At 49.5% G+C, this 17,921-nt stretch overlaps 1 protein-coding gene across 3 annotated transcripts in view; it reads left to right on the top strand.

Annotated features, from left to right (window-relative positions):
• The window catches only part of KLHL22 (kelch like family member 22), a 36,346-nt gene that overhangs the window by 4,881 nt on the left and 13,544 nt on the right, over window positions 1-17,921 (top strand). Inside the window, exons 1-4 of one of the 3 annotated variants that reach the window (XM_014827150.3) lie at window positions 261-449; window positions 610-875; window positions 9,950-10,115; window positions 12,977-13,695. In XM_014827150.3, coding sequence (XP_014682636.1) covers window positions 649-875; window positions 9,950-10,115; window positions 12,977-13,695 — 1,112 coding nt within the window. In that variant the 5' untranslated portion in view covers window positions 261-449; window positions 610-648. Of the gene's footprint in view, window positions 1-260; window positions 450-609; window positions 876-9,949; window positions 10,116-12,976; window positions 13,696-17,921 lie in introns of those variants that run through there. The other 2 variants (XM_070516605.1, XM_044775360.2) reach the window with 2 other exon arrangements.

Here is a 17,921-nt window from a genome sequence, read left to right as displayed (position 1 = left end):
CCAGGTCTAGTCAGAGTTACTGTGCCTGACTCTAAGAATCTCAGTAAAAGAAGGCAGGTTCTGGGCACAGCTCTGGGTCTCCTGACCACCACTCAGGCCTGTTGTCATTTCTGTGCGTCCATTCCTGTGTGGGGAATCCAGTTTTGTTTTTTGTCAGTGGGTGAGAGGAAGAGCCCTTGAGGGCTCTTATGTTTATGTTCATCGTGTACTAATTTTAGATTTTCCCAACTAGCTGGGGACATTTGTTTCCCTTTTTTCAGTTGAGGAACCTGAGACTCAGGTTGGTCCTGCAGCGAGTCCATGGTGGGATGGGAGCTCCAACCCAGGCTGATGTGTCTCCAGAACCCTTCTGTTTCACAGTGACGCTGAAGGAGATACAATGGGATGAAGACTCTTGGCAATGAAGGGACACAGGTCATCAGGGAGAAGTCCCCAAGTTTGGACGAGTGGTAGGAGGGGAGAGGGAGTTAAGGGGTTTGAGATCACAGAGACAGCACAGGGAAGCTGGAGCGCTGTGAACAGCAGGTGCCGCTGGGGGCAGAGCTGCCCAGTTGTGCATGATGTGGTGTCGCCTCCCCAGCTCATTTCCCGTCCCCTCTGTCTTGCCAGCTGACAGCCGCGGTGGTGAGGTCTGGTGTGGTGGTCAGAATGGCGGAAGAGCAGGAGTTCACTCAGTTGTGCAAGTTGCCTGTGCAGCCCTCACACCCACACTGCGTCAACAACACCTACCGGAGTGCACAGCACTCCCAGGCCTTGCTCCGGGGGCTGCTGGCTCTCCGGGACAGCGGCATCCTCTTTGACGTCGTCCTGGTGGTGGAGGGGAGACACATCGAGGCCCATCGCATCCTGCTGGCTGCGTCCTGCGATTACTTCAGGTGAGTTGATTACTTTAGGTGAATTACATACAGCACTTCTAAGTAAGATAACCCAAAAAAATCTTGGCTCCACTAGGTAGATGTGTTAGCCCTCCAGAACCTCCCAGGTCTCCCCCTTGAGCTTCTCCCACTGCTCATTTGGCAGTTTGGTCGACAGCGAGAGAGACAGAGGGGTCTTAGGGTTTGTTTTTCTTTCAGCCATCCCATCTCTAGGGCATGCTCTTTTTTCTTTTCTTTTTAATGTGATATACTTGGCTTTGCTTGTAATACTGCACTTTATAAAATGAATTTTTTGCTGTAAGTACAATATCTTGGTATAAAACGTTTCATTTTGAAAAATTTCAAGTCTGTGGAAAAGTTTAAAGAATAGTATTATGAACACCTTAATACCAATTGTTAACATTTTGCCATCTTTGTTGTCTCTCTCTTTATACGCATGCATATCTTTTTTTTTTTTGGTGAGAAAGGAAGATTTGCTGTGAGCTAACATCCATTGGCAGTCTTCCTGTATTTTGTATGTGGGATGCCTCCACAGCATGGCTGATGAGTGGAGTAGGTCTGTGCCTGGGATGTGAACCTGCAAACCTGGGCCGCCAAAGCAGAGTGTGCGGAACTTCAACCTCTTGGCCATGGGCCTGGCCCCCACATATCTTTTTTTAAGACATAATAACACTTTATGCCTTAGTCTTTTGCCCCACCCCCACCCAGTGTTCTTGTAATGCCAGCTGGAAGCCCACATGAGCTCTGGGCACTTCTCAGGATGTTTGGTCCCTGTGAATCTGAAGCCGAGGCCACGTGATTATCCACACAGCTGTGATGTGTGGAGTCACCCCTTTTGCGCCCCTTCCCTGGCCATCCATCTCCTGGCTCACACCTTCTCATCCCTTGGGTCTCTGCCTCTGACCCTCCCTGTGGATTCTTTGGTCCCTCTGGGATTTCTCATGGCCTCCTGCATGACCACATTCCAGCACTTGGCACATTTGGAGGAATGGGTGCCACTGCCCCCATTTTGCACAGGTAAGATGAGGCTCAGAGGGAGTGGGCCCCACCCGCAGTGATCAGCTGGGGCTGCATGGGAATTGCAGCCCAAGTTGTTCCATTCCAGTTCTGAGTCTATTTAATTTTTTTGTCAAGTCTCAGTTGTAGTTCTCATTTTTTGATTTTAGGAAATATAGAGCAAAAATATTTATTTAAGTGCCTCCTGTTCTTCAGAGGAGTTTATGGAGAGCGTGACCCAGTGGTGCCTTGGAGCCTCCATGTCCAGGGACAGCAGCATCCCTTCAGTTCACAGGGCAGGGTCTCGCCAAGGCCTTTACCAAGCTTCAGGATAACTTCCAGGATGGTGGGTGGCATGGGGTTGCTGAGAACCACCTCAGGGAGGACTCAGGGCCCTCCTAGCAGAGGAATAGCCAGCTTAGGGCCTATGTGAAAGGGGCCAGCAAGGGGCTCTGGAACAAGTGGGACCTCTCTGATGCACCCTCGAAGCCCTTCAGGGTAGAGCTCCTCTCTGCATGCATGCCATCCTGACCATCAGTGTCACAGCACTCTTCCTAAAGGCCAGTTACAGATGCCGCCTTTCCCTAAGTGATCGAAAACCTGTGGCTTTCCACGTCCTCCAGAAGCGAATCCTAGCACTTTTCACAGCCACCCTCAGGTGGACCTCTCGTGGGAGGTATTCCCCTCTCAGGCGTGGTCACTGTGCATGTTGACACCCCCTTCCATTGGGAGTGGGGGTGGGTGGGGAGTGACAACATTGGGAGAACTCAGGCTCATCTCAGATATAGACACACACATACACATAGACAGATGAAATGGATCATTCCCAAGCTTTAGCATGTTTACTTTATTATGATCGTTTCGGTTATTTGATTTAGGTTAAAATGATGAAGGACCCTTTTTTCCCCCCAGTTAGACTTGTAAACATGAGAAAGGTTTGTAATGTCTGATGTGGACAAGGATAGAGAGAAGGGCTTTGGATGGTGGGCTGGCCTGTAGCTTGGGCCCTGCAGTGGATGTCTCAGTGTCCTGTGGGATGTCATGGCAGGCACTAAGTGACACGGTGCAGGGGCGCTGACGATGATCCTTCTGTTCTTGGAGGCTGTCCAGTGCAACTGTTTATAAGCTGGTGGATCAGTGCCTGCTGAGAGAGAGGGTGAGCACCAGGCATTAGGGAGTGGGAAAGTGCAAGAGAGTAACATGAGCCCACTTGGAAAGTCTGGAAGGATACACGCTGACCTCTGGGAATTGAGCAAGGGAGAAGAGAACCGAACGAAGGCTGACTTTCTCCCCTTATTGCAGTGTTTGAGTTATTTTGTGAAGAATAGGAAGCACTTTTGCAATGTAGTTTTAAGCCATGCATGATGCTCCTCACCGCTGGCGCACCCACCCCAGTGTGTGGTGTGACTCAGGGTTGAAAATCGCTGCCCTGAGGCTATGCCTGTTCACAGTCCCCTGGCACCATGTCCCGCATCCCTCTGGGAGGTGCCCCTGTCCCACTCTCCTCTCCCACTGTTTGTCCACCTGTCTTCCTTCTGGGAACCCAGCAGCCAGGTCAGTTGTTCTCCTGTCGTGCTCCACGGCTTTCTTGCCTCTGTGCTTTTGCTGTTACTCCAGCAGTGCTGCCCTTCTCTGCCTTTCCTGTCCTGCAGAGCGTTATCTTCCTTCCAGGCCCAGCTAAGGGGCCTCCTCCTCTGGGGAACCTTCCCTAATTGTCCCTCACCTTTTCCCAGCCTCTGGCTCCCAGGGCCAGCGCCGCGGACCCCTTGGGGGCAGAGAGCTCAATTGCCCTGGTCCTGGGAGGTGCCTGCACCCCAGCCCAGCTTCAGGAAGCCTCCTTTGGTACACACTCCATGCACGCTTTAGGAATTGACTGGGCAGACTGTACTTAGGGCTTCTTTCTTTGGCTTGTGTTAATAACTTTCCATGGCACATCTCTTTTGGCTCCCATGACCCTGTGCCTGCCTGCTTGCCCTGTATACCTCTCTTGGGCTGGTTCCTTGGCTCCTCCCTGACCACTGCGTGTCAGAGGGACCCAAGGGCTCTGTCCTGTGTACAGCCTCCCTGGGTCATCTCATCCCTCCCTTAGTTTTAATGCCATCTGTGAATTATAAGATAGATGACCTTGCTCAACTTGGTCCCTGAGAGTTTGAAAATTTGGATAAAATTGATGATTTTATAGAAAATAAAAATTGATAGAACCTTACCCCCGGAAGAGAAAGTTATGTTCTCCACAAAAGTATAAAGCCCCATGCGTCCCAGGGAAGCTGTGTATTTTAGGAACAGACTCCAATACCATTTAAACTTTTCCAGGGCAGAGAAGAAGAAAGGAAGTTTCCAATTTTTTTTTTACAAAAGTTACATAATGTTGGTATCAAAATTGGACAGGTAGCTGACACAGAAAGAAAAGTGCAGCTTGTTTACGAGTGACAGTGTGAAATCTTCAGTGAGACCTGGGCACACGGAGCTGTACCAAGTATAAGGTAACTTGCAGAGTCGTAGATCCTCGCCCAGGTGAGCTTTGTTCTTAGAACAAAAGGTAGTTCCAAGTTAGGGAATCTTTCTTACAATGCAAGGCGCTAATCAACCAAGGGCCACCTGGCATATGGCCACTAGGGACATGGTAGGCCGGCGTGTAACAGTCAGCATCCATTCCCGCAGCTAAGACGCTTTTTGAATGGATGGGAAAATAGTGAAGTGACACTTTACCCCTGCTCTCCCACTTCACCCCCACCACCACGGGAACCCTTTTTAAACATTCCTATTCATCCATACACTTTTTTTTGGCAAATACTAGTCCGTAATTCTCAACCCCTAACAGGTCTGAAATTGAAAGTTGTTTTGTTTTGGTTTTTTGTTGCACTGTGTTGTAAAAGCTTTCTAAGTGTGCTCTAGAGGTCTCCCAGGGCTGATTTTGTTCATGGACGGCTGTTCAATCTGTCTAATCATTGATCTTTGTCGGGGGAGGGAGAAGCTGGGTTCTCCTACATTTCTTTTTTTTTTTCTTTTTAAAGATTGGCAATTGAGCTAACATCTGTTGCCAATCTTTTTTTTTTTCCTCTTCTTCTTCTTCTCCCCGAAGCCCCCCAGTACATGTTTGTATGTTCTAGTTGTAGGTCCTTCTGGTTGTGCTATGTGTGACGCCGCCTCAGCATGGCCTGATGAGTGGTGCCATGTCCTTGCCCAGGATCCAAATGGCGAAACCCTGGGCCGCCGAAGCAGGGCGCACAAACTTAACCACTCGGCACGGGCCTGGCCCCTTGTGTTTTTTTTAATATATAACTTTGGCACAAATTCATTTTGTGGTTACAAAACCCACCCTGAACTGATAGGAGGCTAACTATATTTTTATCCTACTTAGTGTGCATCTTTATACATTTTGCTTTGGAAATATTAAGGCGTTTGGATATGTGGTACTGACCTAGACCCAGGGGGGCCATGACATCCTATATGACACGGGTACAGTGTCTCTCCAGCTGAAGCCTTCTGAATTCTGAAACATACTTGGCCTCAAGGGTTTGGATGAGAAACTGGTGGCCTGAACAAGCCCACACAGGAAATGTTCCCCCACCTTACATCAAAGGCAGCTCACTAGCACCTTGTGACATCTGGTCGTGACATATTGGCAGTATAGGTGACCCTTGTTCTGCACAGTGTTCTGTGATGTCCGTGCCCTCCACTTATTTGGTTGGTCTCCTGCTGCTGGGTACTTGGTGAACGTGTTTATTTTTTTAATTGTGATTTTAGAGAACATATAGCATCAAATTTGCCATCTTACTCGTTTTTAAGTGTACAGCTCAGTGGTGTTAGTATATTCACATTGTTGTGCATCTCATCTCCAGAACTTTCTCATCTAGCAAAACTGAAACTCTGTGCCCGTTAAACAACTCCCCATTCTCTCCTCCCTCAGCCCCTAGTAACCACCATTCTACTTTCTGTTTCTATGAATTTGACTATTCTTGGCACCTCTTATAGGTGGAATCCTATATTTGTTGTTTTGTGACTGGCTTCTTTCACTTAGCATAATGTATATCTTCAAGGCTCATCCACGTTGTAGCATCTGTCAGAATTTCCTTTCTTTTTAAGGCTGAGCGATATTTCATGCTATAGATAAGCCACATTTTATTTATCCATTCATCTGTCAGTGGACACTGGGGTTGTTTCCACCTCTTGGCTGTGGTGAATAGTGCTGCTACGAATATGGGTGTACAAATATCTCTTGGAGACCCTGCTTTCAGTTCTTCTGGATATACACCCAGAATTGGAATTGCTGAATCATAGGGTAATTCTATGTTTAAGTTTTGAGGAATTGCCATACCAGCGGCACCATGTTACTTTACCACCAACAGTGCACAAGGGTTCCAATTTCTGCACATCCTTGCCCACACTTATTTTGTTTTTTTGATGGTGCCCATCCAAATGGGTATGAGGTGTGAAGAACTTTTAAAATTTTTTTCTTTTTAAGTTTTTATTTTGACATAATTTCAGAGTTACAGAAAAGTAGTAAGGCTACGATAAAGAATTAAACATCTATTTTTGGTTAAAAACAGCAAAAACGAAAAAGAAGTAGATATATATTTTATTTTTCTTTTGGCCTTTTTTCGCTCCCTCTTATTTTGAAAGATGTCAATCCTATTGAAAAGTTGAAGGATAGACATAGTGAACACCTGTGCCCTTCGCCTGGCTTCATCAAGTGTTGACAGTTTGCCACATGCACTTCAGAGTAAGTTGCAAATATGACAGTTTTTCTCAGAATACTTCAGTGTGCCTCTAAGAATAAGGACCTTCTCTAACACATCTATGATATCATTATAAATCTGAGAAAATTTACAGTCATTCCATAATTTCATCTGATCTTGAGTCCATATTTACATTTTCCTAATTGTCTCCAAAATGCCTTATGTCTCCTTCGTCCCCCCTCCATTCAGGATCCAGTCAAGGTCCACGCATTGCATGGATCCTTTCTTTCCTTTTTTTTTTTTTTTTTTAAATATTGGCACCTGAGCTAACAACTGTTGCCAGTCATCTTCTTTTTTTTCCCTTCTCCCCAAAGCCCCCCAGTATATAGTTGTATATTCTAGTTGTGAGTCCCTCTGGTCGTGCTATGTGGGATGCCACCTCAGCATGGCCTGATGAACAGTGCCATGTCCGCGCCTGGGATCCGAACCAGCAAAGCCCTGGGCCGCCGAAGCAGAGCACATGAACTTAACCACTCAGCCGTGGGGCCAGCCCCCTGCATGGATCCTTTCTTAAGATAATAAAGTCTATCTGAGTCAGTCCAAGTGCCCACACCCTGCTCAGGGGGGTTAGTGCTCCAGTGTTGCCATCCCCACTGTTGCCAGTGTGGTTCTGGAGGTCCCGGGTGTGCAATAGCACAGTCCTGGAAAGTGCAGGAGAGCCGGCCAGATGACCCCAAAGAGTGAGTCAAAGTACTGCAGAGCATGGGACAGTGTGCGAGGGGCTGCATGTGTAGTGGTATGTCTGGGAATGAATATAACATACATGTGCCAGGTCTGTGGGGAGATCACCTGCAAGACCTCCAAAGAGACCTGGGGGCTGGCATGACAGATAAACAAGCCCACTGTGTCCCTTACAGAGATGCTGACACTCTCTACAAAAATCTAGATGTTTAACATGTTTAAAATACCAAGAGGGTTTCTTGGGGGAAATTGCACAAACTGATTCTAAAGTCTAAATTTAAGAAAGGAAGCAACGGCCAGGAAAGTGTTGAAAACAAAGATAACAAAAGGAGACTGGCCCTACCCTATATCAATACATATGATGAAGCCACAGTCATTGAAACTGTACTTCTGGTGCATGGAGACAGATAGATGATTGGATAAGGGTTTAGGGAGTTTGGACACAGATACCACCCCATCAGGAATAAAGATGGTGTCACAAGTGGGGGAAGGTGACAGTGGGGTTACCATCTGGAAAAACAGAAAGTGGGACCCCTGCTTCACACCTTGTACCAAAATAAATTTCAGGTGGATAAACAATTTTAAATGTGAAAGATGAAACAAAAAAACTAGAGGAAAACATGGGGAAATATTTTTCAATGTAATTTCAGAAGGAGAAAGCCTTTCTATCTCTAAGTTTGATGTAAAACTCACAGGCAAAAAAAGAAAATGATAAATTTGCGTTCAAAACAGACTAACTTCTGCATGGCAAAAAGCATCATAAAATCAAAAGATTTCAGGTAGAAAAAAGAAATTCAATTCATCCATAAAGGGCAGATTTCTTCAAGTTGACAAGACAGAGTCTAATAGAAAATGGGCAAAGAGTGTGGACTATTCAGAAAAGAAAATATAAATGACTATTAAACATTTGACGAAGTTGTCTGTCCCACTCGTTACAGGGCTTCTCCCTTACAAGGTTGATAGCATGTGGACAATACTATCAAAGTGTAAATCTGTATAAACTCTTTGTCCCAGCAGTTGCTTTCGTAGGAATTAGTCCTGGCAGCACATAGCAAAATGTCATGGGGGTAAGGCCGGCCATTCATTGAGTTAAACAACAGGAGATGAGAAGTAGCCCAAGTGTACCCCAGCAGGAACGGGTAACTCCTTTATGATAGGCTTTCCGGGGAGAAGGGCAGCCATGTGTGTACTGATCAGGAGCCATTTCCAAGATGTATTGTCAAGTCAAAACATGATGCAGAATATAAGGTTCATGGACTGCCGCTGGGGATAGCGCTGCCCTGGGGAGGGGAACTGATATCTGGGAGCAGAGAAGGGCAGGAGACAGACTTCCACTCTTTTACATATTTTAAGTCTTCTACCCAGTATATGTGTCACCTAGTCAAAAAAAAAAAATGTAAACATGGCTATTCTATCATCTCCATGTTGTCGACTGTCATATTTCAGCCCTGATGTCTCCCCTGACTGTTGCCTGTTCCCTCTGAACACCTAATTAATGTCTCCTCTGGGGCGCCTCACACTGATGGTGCCACAGTGGGACTGCACTGCCCTCTTTGACCCTGTTTATCCCAAGTCCCCATCTGCCCAGCTGCTGCACCACGACCCCAGCCAAGGGCCCTGATTCCTCCCTGCTCTCAGCGTGTTCTCTCCACTCGGTCTCAGGGTGGCCTCAACTACAGCTCTCCAGCCACCTGGCCCTCCCCAGGCCTACAGAAACCTTACTGCCTCTTCTCTAGCTTCTTTGCTCTGGCCAACGAGTCTGAAAAGTCAGCTCACGCCACTCTCCTGAGTAAAATTCCCCAGTGGCGCCTCATTATACTCAGATTTCAATCTGGACTTTCCCCTGCCCAGGGGGTAGCAGGACCTGGCCCCGTCTCACCTCCCACTCACTTCTTCCTCGCCCTGGCTGCTTTGCAGGCCACGCTCATCCTTTCCCTGGGATGTGGGCACCTGTTTCCTCCACTTGGAATGCCGTCCCCTGGCTGGTGAGGTGCCACCCAGCCTCATCTCACTTCCTCAGAGTGGGTCCTCCCTGCCCCTCATCACTCTCTACCTTCTCTGCTCTTCCAGCCGGCACTCCCAGGTCAGACGCCTGTTACACTCCTTCCTGGCATTTCTGTAATCTGAGGTACCTCACCTTTTAATCTTTTAGCCTCCTCCCTTGCATTAAACTCTGTGTACATGGGAATCTTGCCACTTTACTTCACTATTGTTCCTTCTGCTCTTTGAATGGTTCCTGGCCTTTAGTGGGCACTCAGTAAATATATGTTGAATGGAATGACTTATTACTTGTTTCCATCCATTCATTCGTTCTTTCATAACATGCTCTGGACTGCTGCCGTGATCCAGGAAGCCTACTAGTGGATGCAGCTGAAATCAAGCCAGTTGTGACTCCTGCCTTCAGGGAGCTCGTGTGCGACTCCCTGGGGCACATGAAATGGAGATGGCAGTTTCTAGGATGGTTGCCCAAACTTGACTGGGAGCTTGTGGGTGCCTTCTCTGAGATGGCTCAGTGCTCAGAGCACGGAGCGAGCCAATGTCCCATCCCACACCACTGTGGGGCAGCCCCGCTCCCCATTCCACATGCTCTTGCTCTTTGCGGCCTGGGCTGGCCTCCCCACTGATATAACTCCACTGTCTCATGTCTTCACTTTGCAGAGGAATGTTTGCTGGGGGATTGAAGGAGATGGAGCAGGAAGAGGTCCTGATCCATGGTGTGTCCTACAATGCCATGTGCCAAATCCTGCATTTCATATACACCTCCGAGCTGGAGCTCAGCCTGAGCAATGTCCAGGAGACGCTGGTCGCCGCCTGCCAGCTTCAGGTGAGGCTCTCCCTGTTTGAGTAGTGCAGGTTCATACTTAGGCGGGCTTTTCCCAGGTGCCCACCTGGCAGTGGCCTGAGGATGGGTCAGGCAGCGAAGGAGACAGCGGGCAGGGTGGAGGCTCTCAGGTGGTGCATACCTTAGCCAGCCCTGGGCACCAAAGCAGAGCCACTCCGAACACCTCTTGGCCCAGGCACCTGCTCTCCCTTTGCCTCTGCTCTTCTGCTGGTTCTTTCCCCTCTGCCTGGGTCTCCCTGCCACTGGAAAGATTCTGCATGTAAACGAGTGGCTGACCCTAATCCGAGTATGTGTTGTTCTGTATGTGCAGGCATCTGGCGAAGCTGAGCTTCCCCCAGCATTGTCCAGGCCCTTTCTGCTCTCCTCTCCACATGGCCTTGTCGATGTCTTTGAAACTGCTTTCCTTTTTTTTTTTTGAGGAAGATTAGCCCTGAGCTAACATCCACTGCCAATCCTCCTCTTTTTGCTGAGGAAGACTGGCCCTGAGCTAACATCCGTGCCCATCTTCCTCTACTTTATATGTGGGACACCTACCACAGCATGGCTTGCCAAGCGGTGCCATGTCCACACCCAGAATCCCAACCGGTGAACCCTGGGCCAAAGCAGAACGTGCGCACTTAACCGCTGTGCAACCGGGCCGGCCCCGAAACTGCTTTCCTTTTTGTCATTCAACTTTGAATACTTGTTTCCCTACAAAATTCAGAAAGTTTCCTTCAGCATCCATCTCCTCCACACCGCGCACTCCTCCCCATCCCCCTGGTCTGCATATCCCACAGCCATTCTGCCAGTGCCCTGGGCACAGAGCCTCTGTGTCTCCTTGAGCCCTTCCGTCTTCATTCCCTGTGTCCGAGTTTGGACAAGTTATCCTTGTAAATCTTACCTGTAGCTATCTCTGTTTTGTTTCCGTGTCCTCATCTTTGTCTTGGCTTCTATCTCTCAGTTTCTCCCTCCCAGCTAGTCCCTGCCTTGTTCTCTTCCCCACATCCATTATGCACATTGAACACCAAACCATCTTCCCAAACACCGCTTTCCTCTCTCCTACTGGTCAGTGAACTGCTATTGCCCACCGTCACTCATGGCAGAGGTTTGGCCAGCTCTCCTTAGCGCCTCCAAAGCCATTGCCGGGGCAGCACGGGAGGGGGAGCCTCCAGTTCGGCTCCAGCAACCCGGCTTTGTTTTGTTTTATTTTTAACATACTGAGCTTCTATGCAATGTTGTCTTTAAAGCAACTTTTACTTGGCATAACAGTTCCAAGTCAATAGGCCCATCAGGTTCTATTTGTTTCTGTAGCCAGTGACTGTTGGTGGCTTGCCCCCCATGTGCTGTGCCCTGCATGAGCTGAGGTTCAGACTCTTTGTGGTGTCCTCAGGGACCAGAGTCTGAATCCTAGCAAGACTGTCCCCATGGGTCACCCCCAGCAAACAAGTTCCCTTCTCTGAGCCTCTCGTGGGGCTCCTGCATGGGGTGGGCCTGGTGTGATTCCTCTGTGAGAGTCCACCTGGCAGAGGGCCTGCTGCTCTGACAACGAGGTCGGGAAGGGGAGGGTAACACAGTCCTTGTGCCGGGAGGCCTGGCTTCTTCAGTGTCCTGGCCACGACAAGTCAGAAGTAGTATTTTAGGAAGAAGCGGCAAAGCAGAAGTGCCTGCTGAGGGAAAAAGCAGGTGATCAGTGAAGACTTTCAGGACCTCACAAAGCGCCGTCAGGGCAGACGGGCACTTTGAAGGTTTCCATTCAGCCCTTAGCATATCACCTGGCAAGCACTAAATGTCTTTTGAATCAGAAAAAGTAAAAATGAAAATATTTTAAACATATTTAATAAGCTTCAGATGCCAGCAGAATTACTCTGTGTGCACTGGTAATTTGTTGATGATGCTGGGTAAGTGAAGTATTCCCATAGAGAAAGTCTAAACTCCAGTTTACCTAAAGCATTTAGCCCCACCTGGGCAGCTTTCCCTAGAGCCCCTCCGTCTGTGTCCTTTGATTCTGCTGTGCGTCTGTTCCCTGATCACAGGGTGCTCTTGAGCCCTGGGGCCCAGTTCTTGGCTCCCACCCAAGCGCCATTCTCTCTCTCGCCTTCCTCCCAACCCCCCACTTCTTCTCTGTGGTTGGGAAAGGGAAGGTGCAGGCCACCTGGGAGCCTCCTCGCTCACTGGAGTCCCACGGGCCTCCGCCAGGCAGGATGGCTTCCAGCTTTTCAAGAACTCGGCATCAGGTTCCCAGGACGCCCTGCTGGCGCTTCTCAGTGCATGGGCACTTCCTGGCCTTGCTCCTGGGGCAGAGGGCGGGTCCCCTGGCCCTGCAGCTTTGCCTGGGCCTCCACTTATGGGGGTTGTGGCAGGAGAACAGAGCTGGGTGTCTTCTAGAGAGCCCGCGGAGGGGCCGCGGGGTCCCAGGTGCCTCCACACCAGGGATAGCTGGCATTTGTTCTGCTTCCTGCTTCTCTGGAGATCCAGTACTTTTCATCTGAAAGGCATATATATATCAGGGGTCCGTGCTGTGCCAGGTAGTTCCTGTGTACTATTTTGTTTTCATTTCTTCCTCCCGACTTTAACTACCCTTATTTTATAGATGAGGAAACTGAGGCTCAGAGAGGTTAGGAACATGCCGCAGACCACTTCCAAGCCAGGATTCAAACCCAGTTATTCTGCAGTGGGCCCATCATCTCTCATTTGTCAGGGGAGAGTGGCTGCTCCAGCCTCCAAATCAGGAAAAGGGGGGGACTCTTGAAGGGGCACGGGGGCAACTGCAGCCAACAGCCGAATAAGCAATGTCCCTGCCCTCATACTGTCTCCCATGTCCAGACACTACCTCCAGGCTTGAATGGGTCTTCTTCTCTTCACAGATCCCAGAAATCATTCATTTCTGCTGTGATTTCCTTATGTCCTGGGTGGATGAGGAGAACATCCTCGACGTTTACCGGCTGGCAGAGCTATTTGACCTGAGTCGTCTGACTGAGCAGCTCGATACCTACATCCTCAAGAACTTTGTGGCCTTCTCACGGACTGACAAGTATCGCCAGCTTCCCCTGGAGAAGGTCTACTCCCTCCTCAGCAGCAACCGCCTGGAGGTCTCCTGCGAGACCGAGGTGTACGAGGGCGCCCTGCTCTACCATTACACCCTGGAGCAGGTGCAGGCCGACCAGATCTCGCTGCACGAGCCCCCCAAGCTCCTGGAGACAGTGCGGTTTCCCCTGATGGAAGCTGAGGTCCTCCAGCGGCTGCATGACAAGCTGGACCCCAGCCCGCTGAGAGACACAGTGGCCAGCGCTCTCCTCTACCACCGGAATGAGAGCCTGCAGCCCAGCCTGCAGGGCCCGCAGACAGAGCTGCGGTCGGACTTCCAGTGTGTTGTGGGCTTCGGGGGCATTCACTCCACGCCGTCCACTGTCCTCAGCGACCAGGCCAAGTACCTGAACCCCCTGCTGGGAGAGTGGAAGCACTTCACCGCCTCCTTGGCCCCCCGCATGTCCAATCAGGGCATCGCGGTGCTCAACAACTTCGTGTATCTGATTGGAGGGGACAATAACGTCCAGGGCTTCCGTGCCGAGTCCCGATGCTGGAGGTAGGAAAAGGCCCTTGGCCATACTTTGGCCGTGGGTGATGCTGTGGTGCAGGAGTCTCGGGCCCAGAGGGCTGGTTAGCAAGTGGGTTCTGCAAGGGTACGTCACTGGGGGCTGAGGCAGTCGGCCTTTTAAATCAGTCTTAGCACTTGTCGGGGTACACCTGTTTTGTGGAATAAAGTCCAGGTTAATCTGGCAAATGTGGATGGTAGTGAGATAAGGAAAAGGACACCTGGAATGCTTTCTTTCACTCTTGTCCCCTTCTCCTTGTCAGAAACCCACTCACCTTGGGTCGTATCTGCTGTCTTGTCAGTGAGGGCCTGGGTTATGACTGCATTTGATTGAGCACAGGAGAGGGGAGCCCCCAGCAGGAAGGGCAGTCGGGCCTAGGAGCTTAGAGCACTGGACGGGATGCTCCTTCCATCCTGCCCTCTTGAGCTTTGACATGTCTCATCTGAGCTTCCCTTCATCTGTCTGCTTTGCTCTTCTAACCACAAGCCCATGGTGGAGGATGGCTTCCTGTTGCTGCAACTCCTTTGAGCGCACAGTCCTCAGCCCAGGGGAGCAGGAAAGGCCAACAGGCATCACTGAGCCTCATGCCAGATTTCCCTCCGGCCCTGTGGTCAGCTGTGTGCTGGGCGTGAGGTTCCTGGAGGAGGCAGTTTTTCCAGAGGGGGTTTTGTGGCCCGCCGTGGTCTGTAGGACTCTCAGGCTGTGATCCCTCAAATCTGTGTTTTTGGGCAGAGCAAGGGAAGTAAGGCAGATCCCCACAGCCTCCGCTACCGTTAGGTTTCCAGGGCCCCCTCTGTTGTACTTTGGTTTGATTTCTTGGGATTTGGTGCCTGTGGGAAGTTTTGGCCCCCTGCAAGCTGAAAGAAGGCACTGCAGAGAGAGAGATTGCTAACTGCTTCCAGTCGCTGTCAGCAAGTTGGCTGATTGAGTTTGTGTTTGTGTTTCCGTCCTCGGGAGTGGGGGTGGGGGTGGGGTCTGGTCTGGCCATGCCCCTCCAAAGTGAGCACAGTGACGTAAGTATGGTGACTGTGACCAAGGAGGAGATGGCCATTCCTCAGCCACCTCGGCTCTCCTGACCTCAGGAAGTGATCACCTTTGTTAAACTGATGAGACCAAAGCTTGGCAGTGTGTTGTGGTTAAACAGGAGGACAGGCTGAATTCAGAAAGGAGGAAACAGTGCCTTCATTTTCTCCCTAACCAAATTCCATCCCTAGTGGATGTGGCAGCACCAGCTTCAGGCCTTCTTCTTGCCAAGCCTTGAAGCTTTTTTTTAGGGAGCTCAGCTTCCCAGTTGGAGTGCCAAGGCCAGACCTCCCAGCTGAGAGCAACCCACAGGCCTGCAAAGCAGACCTCTCGAGAGTTTTGTCGTCTCCGGCCCTCAGCACAAGGTGGGTGGGGCGGCTGTGTGCCTTCAGGGAGGCCGCAGGGCTCTCCTGCAGGGCGTCCCTGGGGGCGACAGCAGGGGATGCTGCCTGCCCCTGTAGTCTGCCCTGTTACAGGTCATAGATTCAGTTTCACTCAAGACTGGTCTAAAAATCCCTTTCATGAACATGAGCTGTAAGACCCAAGCTGAACTCTGGAAGATGCTGACATCAGCCCCTGTGAGAGGTAACTACAGCCTCAGCTCCAGTCAAGAGGTCAGATCACTGGCAGGTGGGATTGGTGAGACGTGTGTGGTGGAGCAGGCACCGCTGAGGAGCGAGGGCACAGAGCAGCTGGCCGAGGGGGCAAGGAGGGCCCTGGGTTTCGTTCATCAACCCAGGGGAATGGCCCAAGAGTTTGGTTCTCTTCCTTTTCCTCTTTCATAGTTCACCAGCCTGAGAACCTACAGTCTTTCAGAATGTAAAAAAACCAGATTTTGCAGTAAATTAGGGTTTACATTTTGAGATGTTAGGGACTTTACCAACTTATATCTTTTTATTTTTTTATTTTAAAAGATTTTATGTTTCCTTTTTCTCCCCAAAGCCCCCCAGTACGTAGTTACATATTTTTAGTTGTGGGTAGTTGTGGGTCCTTCTAGTTGTTGGCATGTGGGACGCCGCCTCAGCATGGCCTGATGAGTGGTGCCATGTCCGTGCCCAGGATCCGAACTGGCGAAGCCCCGGGCCGCCGAAGCAGAGCGTGTGAACTTAATCACTCGGCCATGGGCCGGCCCTACCAGTTTATATCTTAAAGCATTGGTACAGAAACTGCATATTAAAGGTTACCTCTTTAAGAGCAAATTATATTTGTCTCTAAGATACCACTGTTTTTCTTTTCTTTTCTTTCTTTGACTGCATCTATATCATCCACGTTGCTTTTGCACCTTCTCCACAGCTCCAGCTCTCTGGGCTACTGAATACCAACTGTGCCCTTACCGGTAGTAGCTGCTCGTACGTTGCCCCGGGTCCTGACCCTGCTTAGGGTAGTCACTGGTCTTTTTCTTTAGGCATTTCCGTGACTATTAATATTTTAAACTATATTTCAAAAAATGTTTTAAATTGTAATGGACTTCTTTAATAGTCATGGGAATGCTTAAGTCATGAAAATACAGAAGAAAAACAGGCTACTAAATTTAACAAGGACTCCAGCACGTATTTGTACCAACTCTAGATTTCACTTCTGAGTTTGCAGTAGGATGATCGAAAATTGGCATTAGGGCCAGCCCTGGTGGCCGAGCGGTGAAGTTTGGCAAGCTCTGCTTTGGTGGCTCAGGTTCGGTTCCTGGGCATGGACCTACACTACTCGTCTGTCAGTGGCCATGCTGTGGTGGCGGCTTCCATACACAAAGGGGAAGATTGGCAGCAGCTGTTAGCTCAGGGTGAATCTTCCTCAGCAAAAAATAAAATATCGGCATTAAAGTGACTAAAACTGTTTATACCCTTATATGCAATTATAAAGCTTGTTTTTATTTGAAAGAAATATTATTTGAGGATTTCTTCTGACAAAGTGGAAGATTAATCCAATAAAGAAGAAAATGTGAGCTACAGGACACAGTGAGGAGATAAGAAGTCAGCAAAACTGTGGTCCTGTCTAAATTATTGATGTATCATGTCTGTATATGTGTGTGTGTAGAAAGTGTGTTTCCTTAAATCCGAAACCACAAATCCAAAAGAACTCAGCCTACGAAACTGTGAGGGCAGGAGACCAGAAGGAAGTAAGCAGAAGCATCTGGAGAGTCTTGTGTCACTCTGCTGGAAGATGCTGACTTGCGCTTGACTGAAAATAGGGGAGAAGAGATGTACATGAATGAATGTCATGTACAGGAAGCGCAGTGGAAGGCACTATCTCAGCCAGTTAACCAGGCTTCTGTGAGCGCCGTGTCCTGGACTGGCTGCCTGTCCCCAGCCAGACCTTCACTTGGCTGGGTCCCTAACCCCCGGTCATTTAGGGCTCAAACACTACTTTCTCAGGAGACCTCTGCCCTCCCCAGCCCCTGCTGCCTGGTAGATCTCTCTCTCCTTACTCACTTTTTTGTGGAGCACTTGCGTGCTCTCTTCTCTTTAGCCTGTTTCCCATGCTGCAGTGGAAAGCAGGGCCCTTGTCTCTTGTTTCCCTCTGGATTCCCAGCACTGAACACCATGCCTGATCCGCATTGGGTGACCAGTGAATATTTGTAGAGTGAATGTATGATTTCACTGCTGGTAATCTTACTCCTTTGTTTAGTGGATAGACAGTGCATAGTCTGCCCTGAGCCAGGTGCTGCACTGAGGTCTAGGAACATACCCTCGGTCCTTCACAAACTCCCCTCAGGTTAACAAAGACCTTTTAATGTGTGTTATCCTTTATGATCCCTCATGATAGCTTTTTTAGGCACACGTGTCTGCCATTGGACATGTGTGAAAACTGAGTGAGCAGTTAAGACTGATGCTCGGATGTGGCCAGCTGGATGGGCAGAGCCAGCATTCACTGCTGGGTCTCTGTGACCCAGGTGCATGTTCTCTCTCTCCTGTTGGCCTGACTCTTGAGGTGTCCTGTCTCCTATCATTCCTAGCTGGCACGGAGAGGCTGGCCACATGGCACGGGTGGGAAGAAGGGGCTGTAGAGCGCGTCTGACTTGTGCTTTGGGGCAGAGGATGAAACTGACCTGTTCACTGACCCGCATACAGCACAGGCCAAAGAAAACTTTATTCACTCTCTCCTGAGCCAGTTGAAGTTCAGCTGGTCCTCTTTGGAGTTGGTCTCACTATGGAGAAATCAACATACTTATCTGAAAAAGCCTGTGACTATGCCTGGG

Source organism: Equus asinus, chromosome 8 (assembly GCF_041296235.1).
Source record: "Equus asinus isolate D_3611 breed Donkey chromosome 8, EquAss-T2T_v2, whole genome shotgun sequence".
Classification (NCBI taxonomy): Eukaryota; Metazoa; Chordata; class Mammalia; order Perissodactyla; family Equidae; genus Equus; species Equus asinus.
Note: the sequence above shows the minus strand (reverse complement) of the source record. Positions and strands in the feature narration are given on the sequence as shown.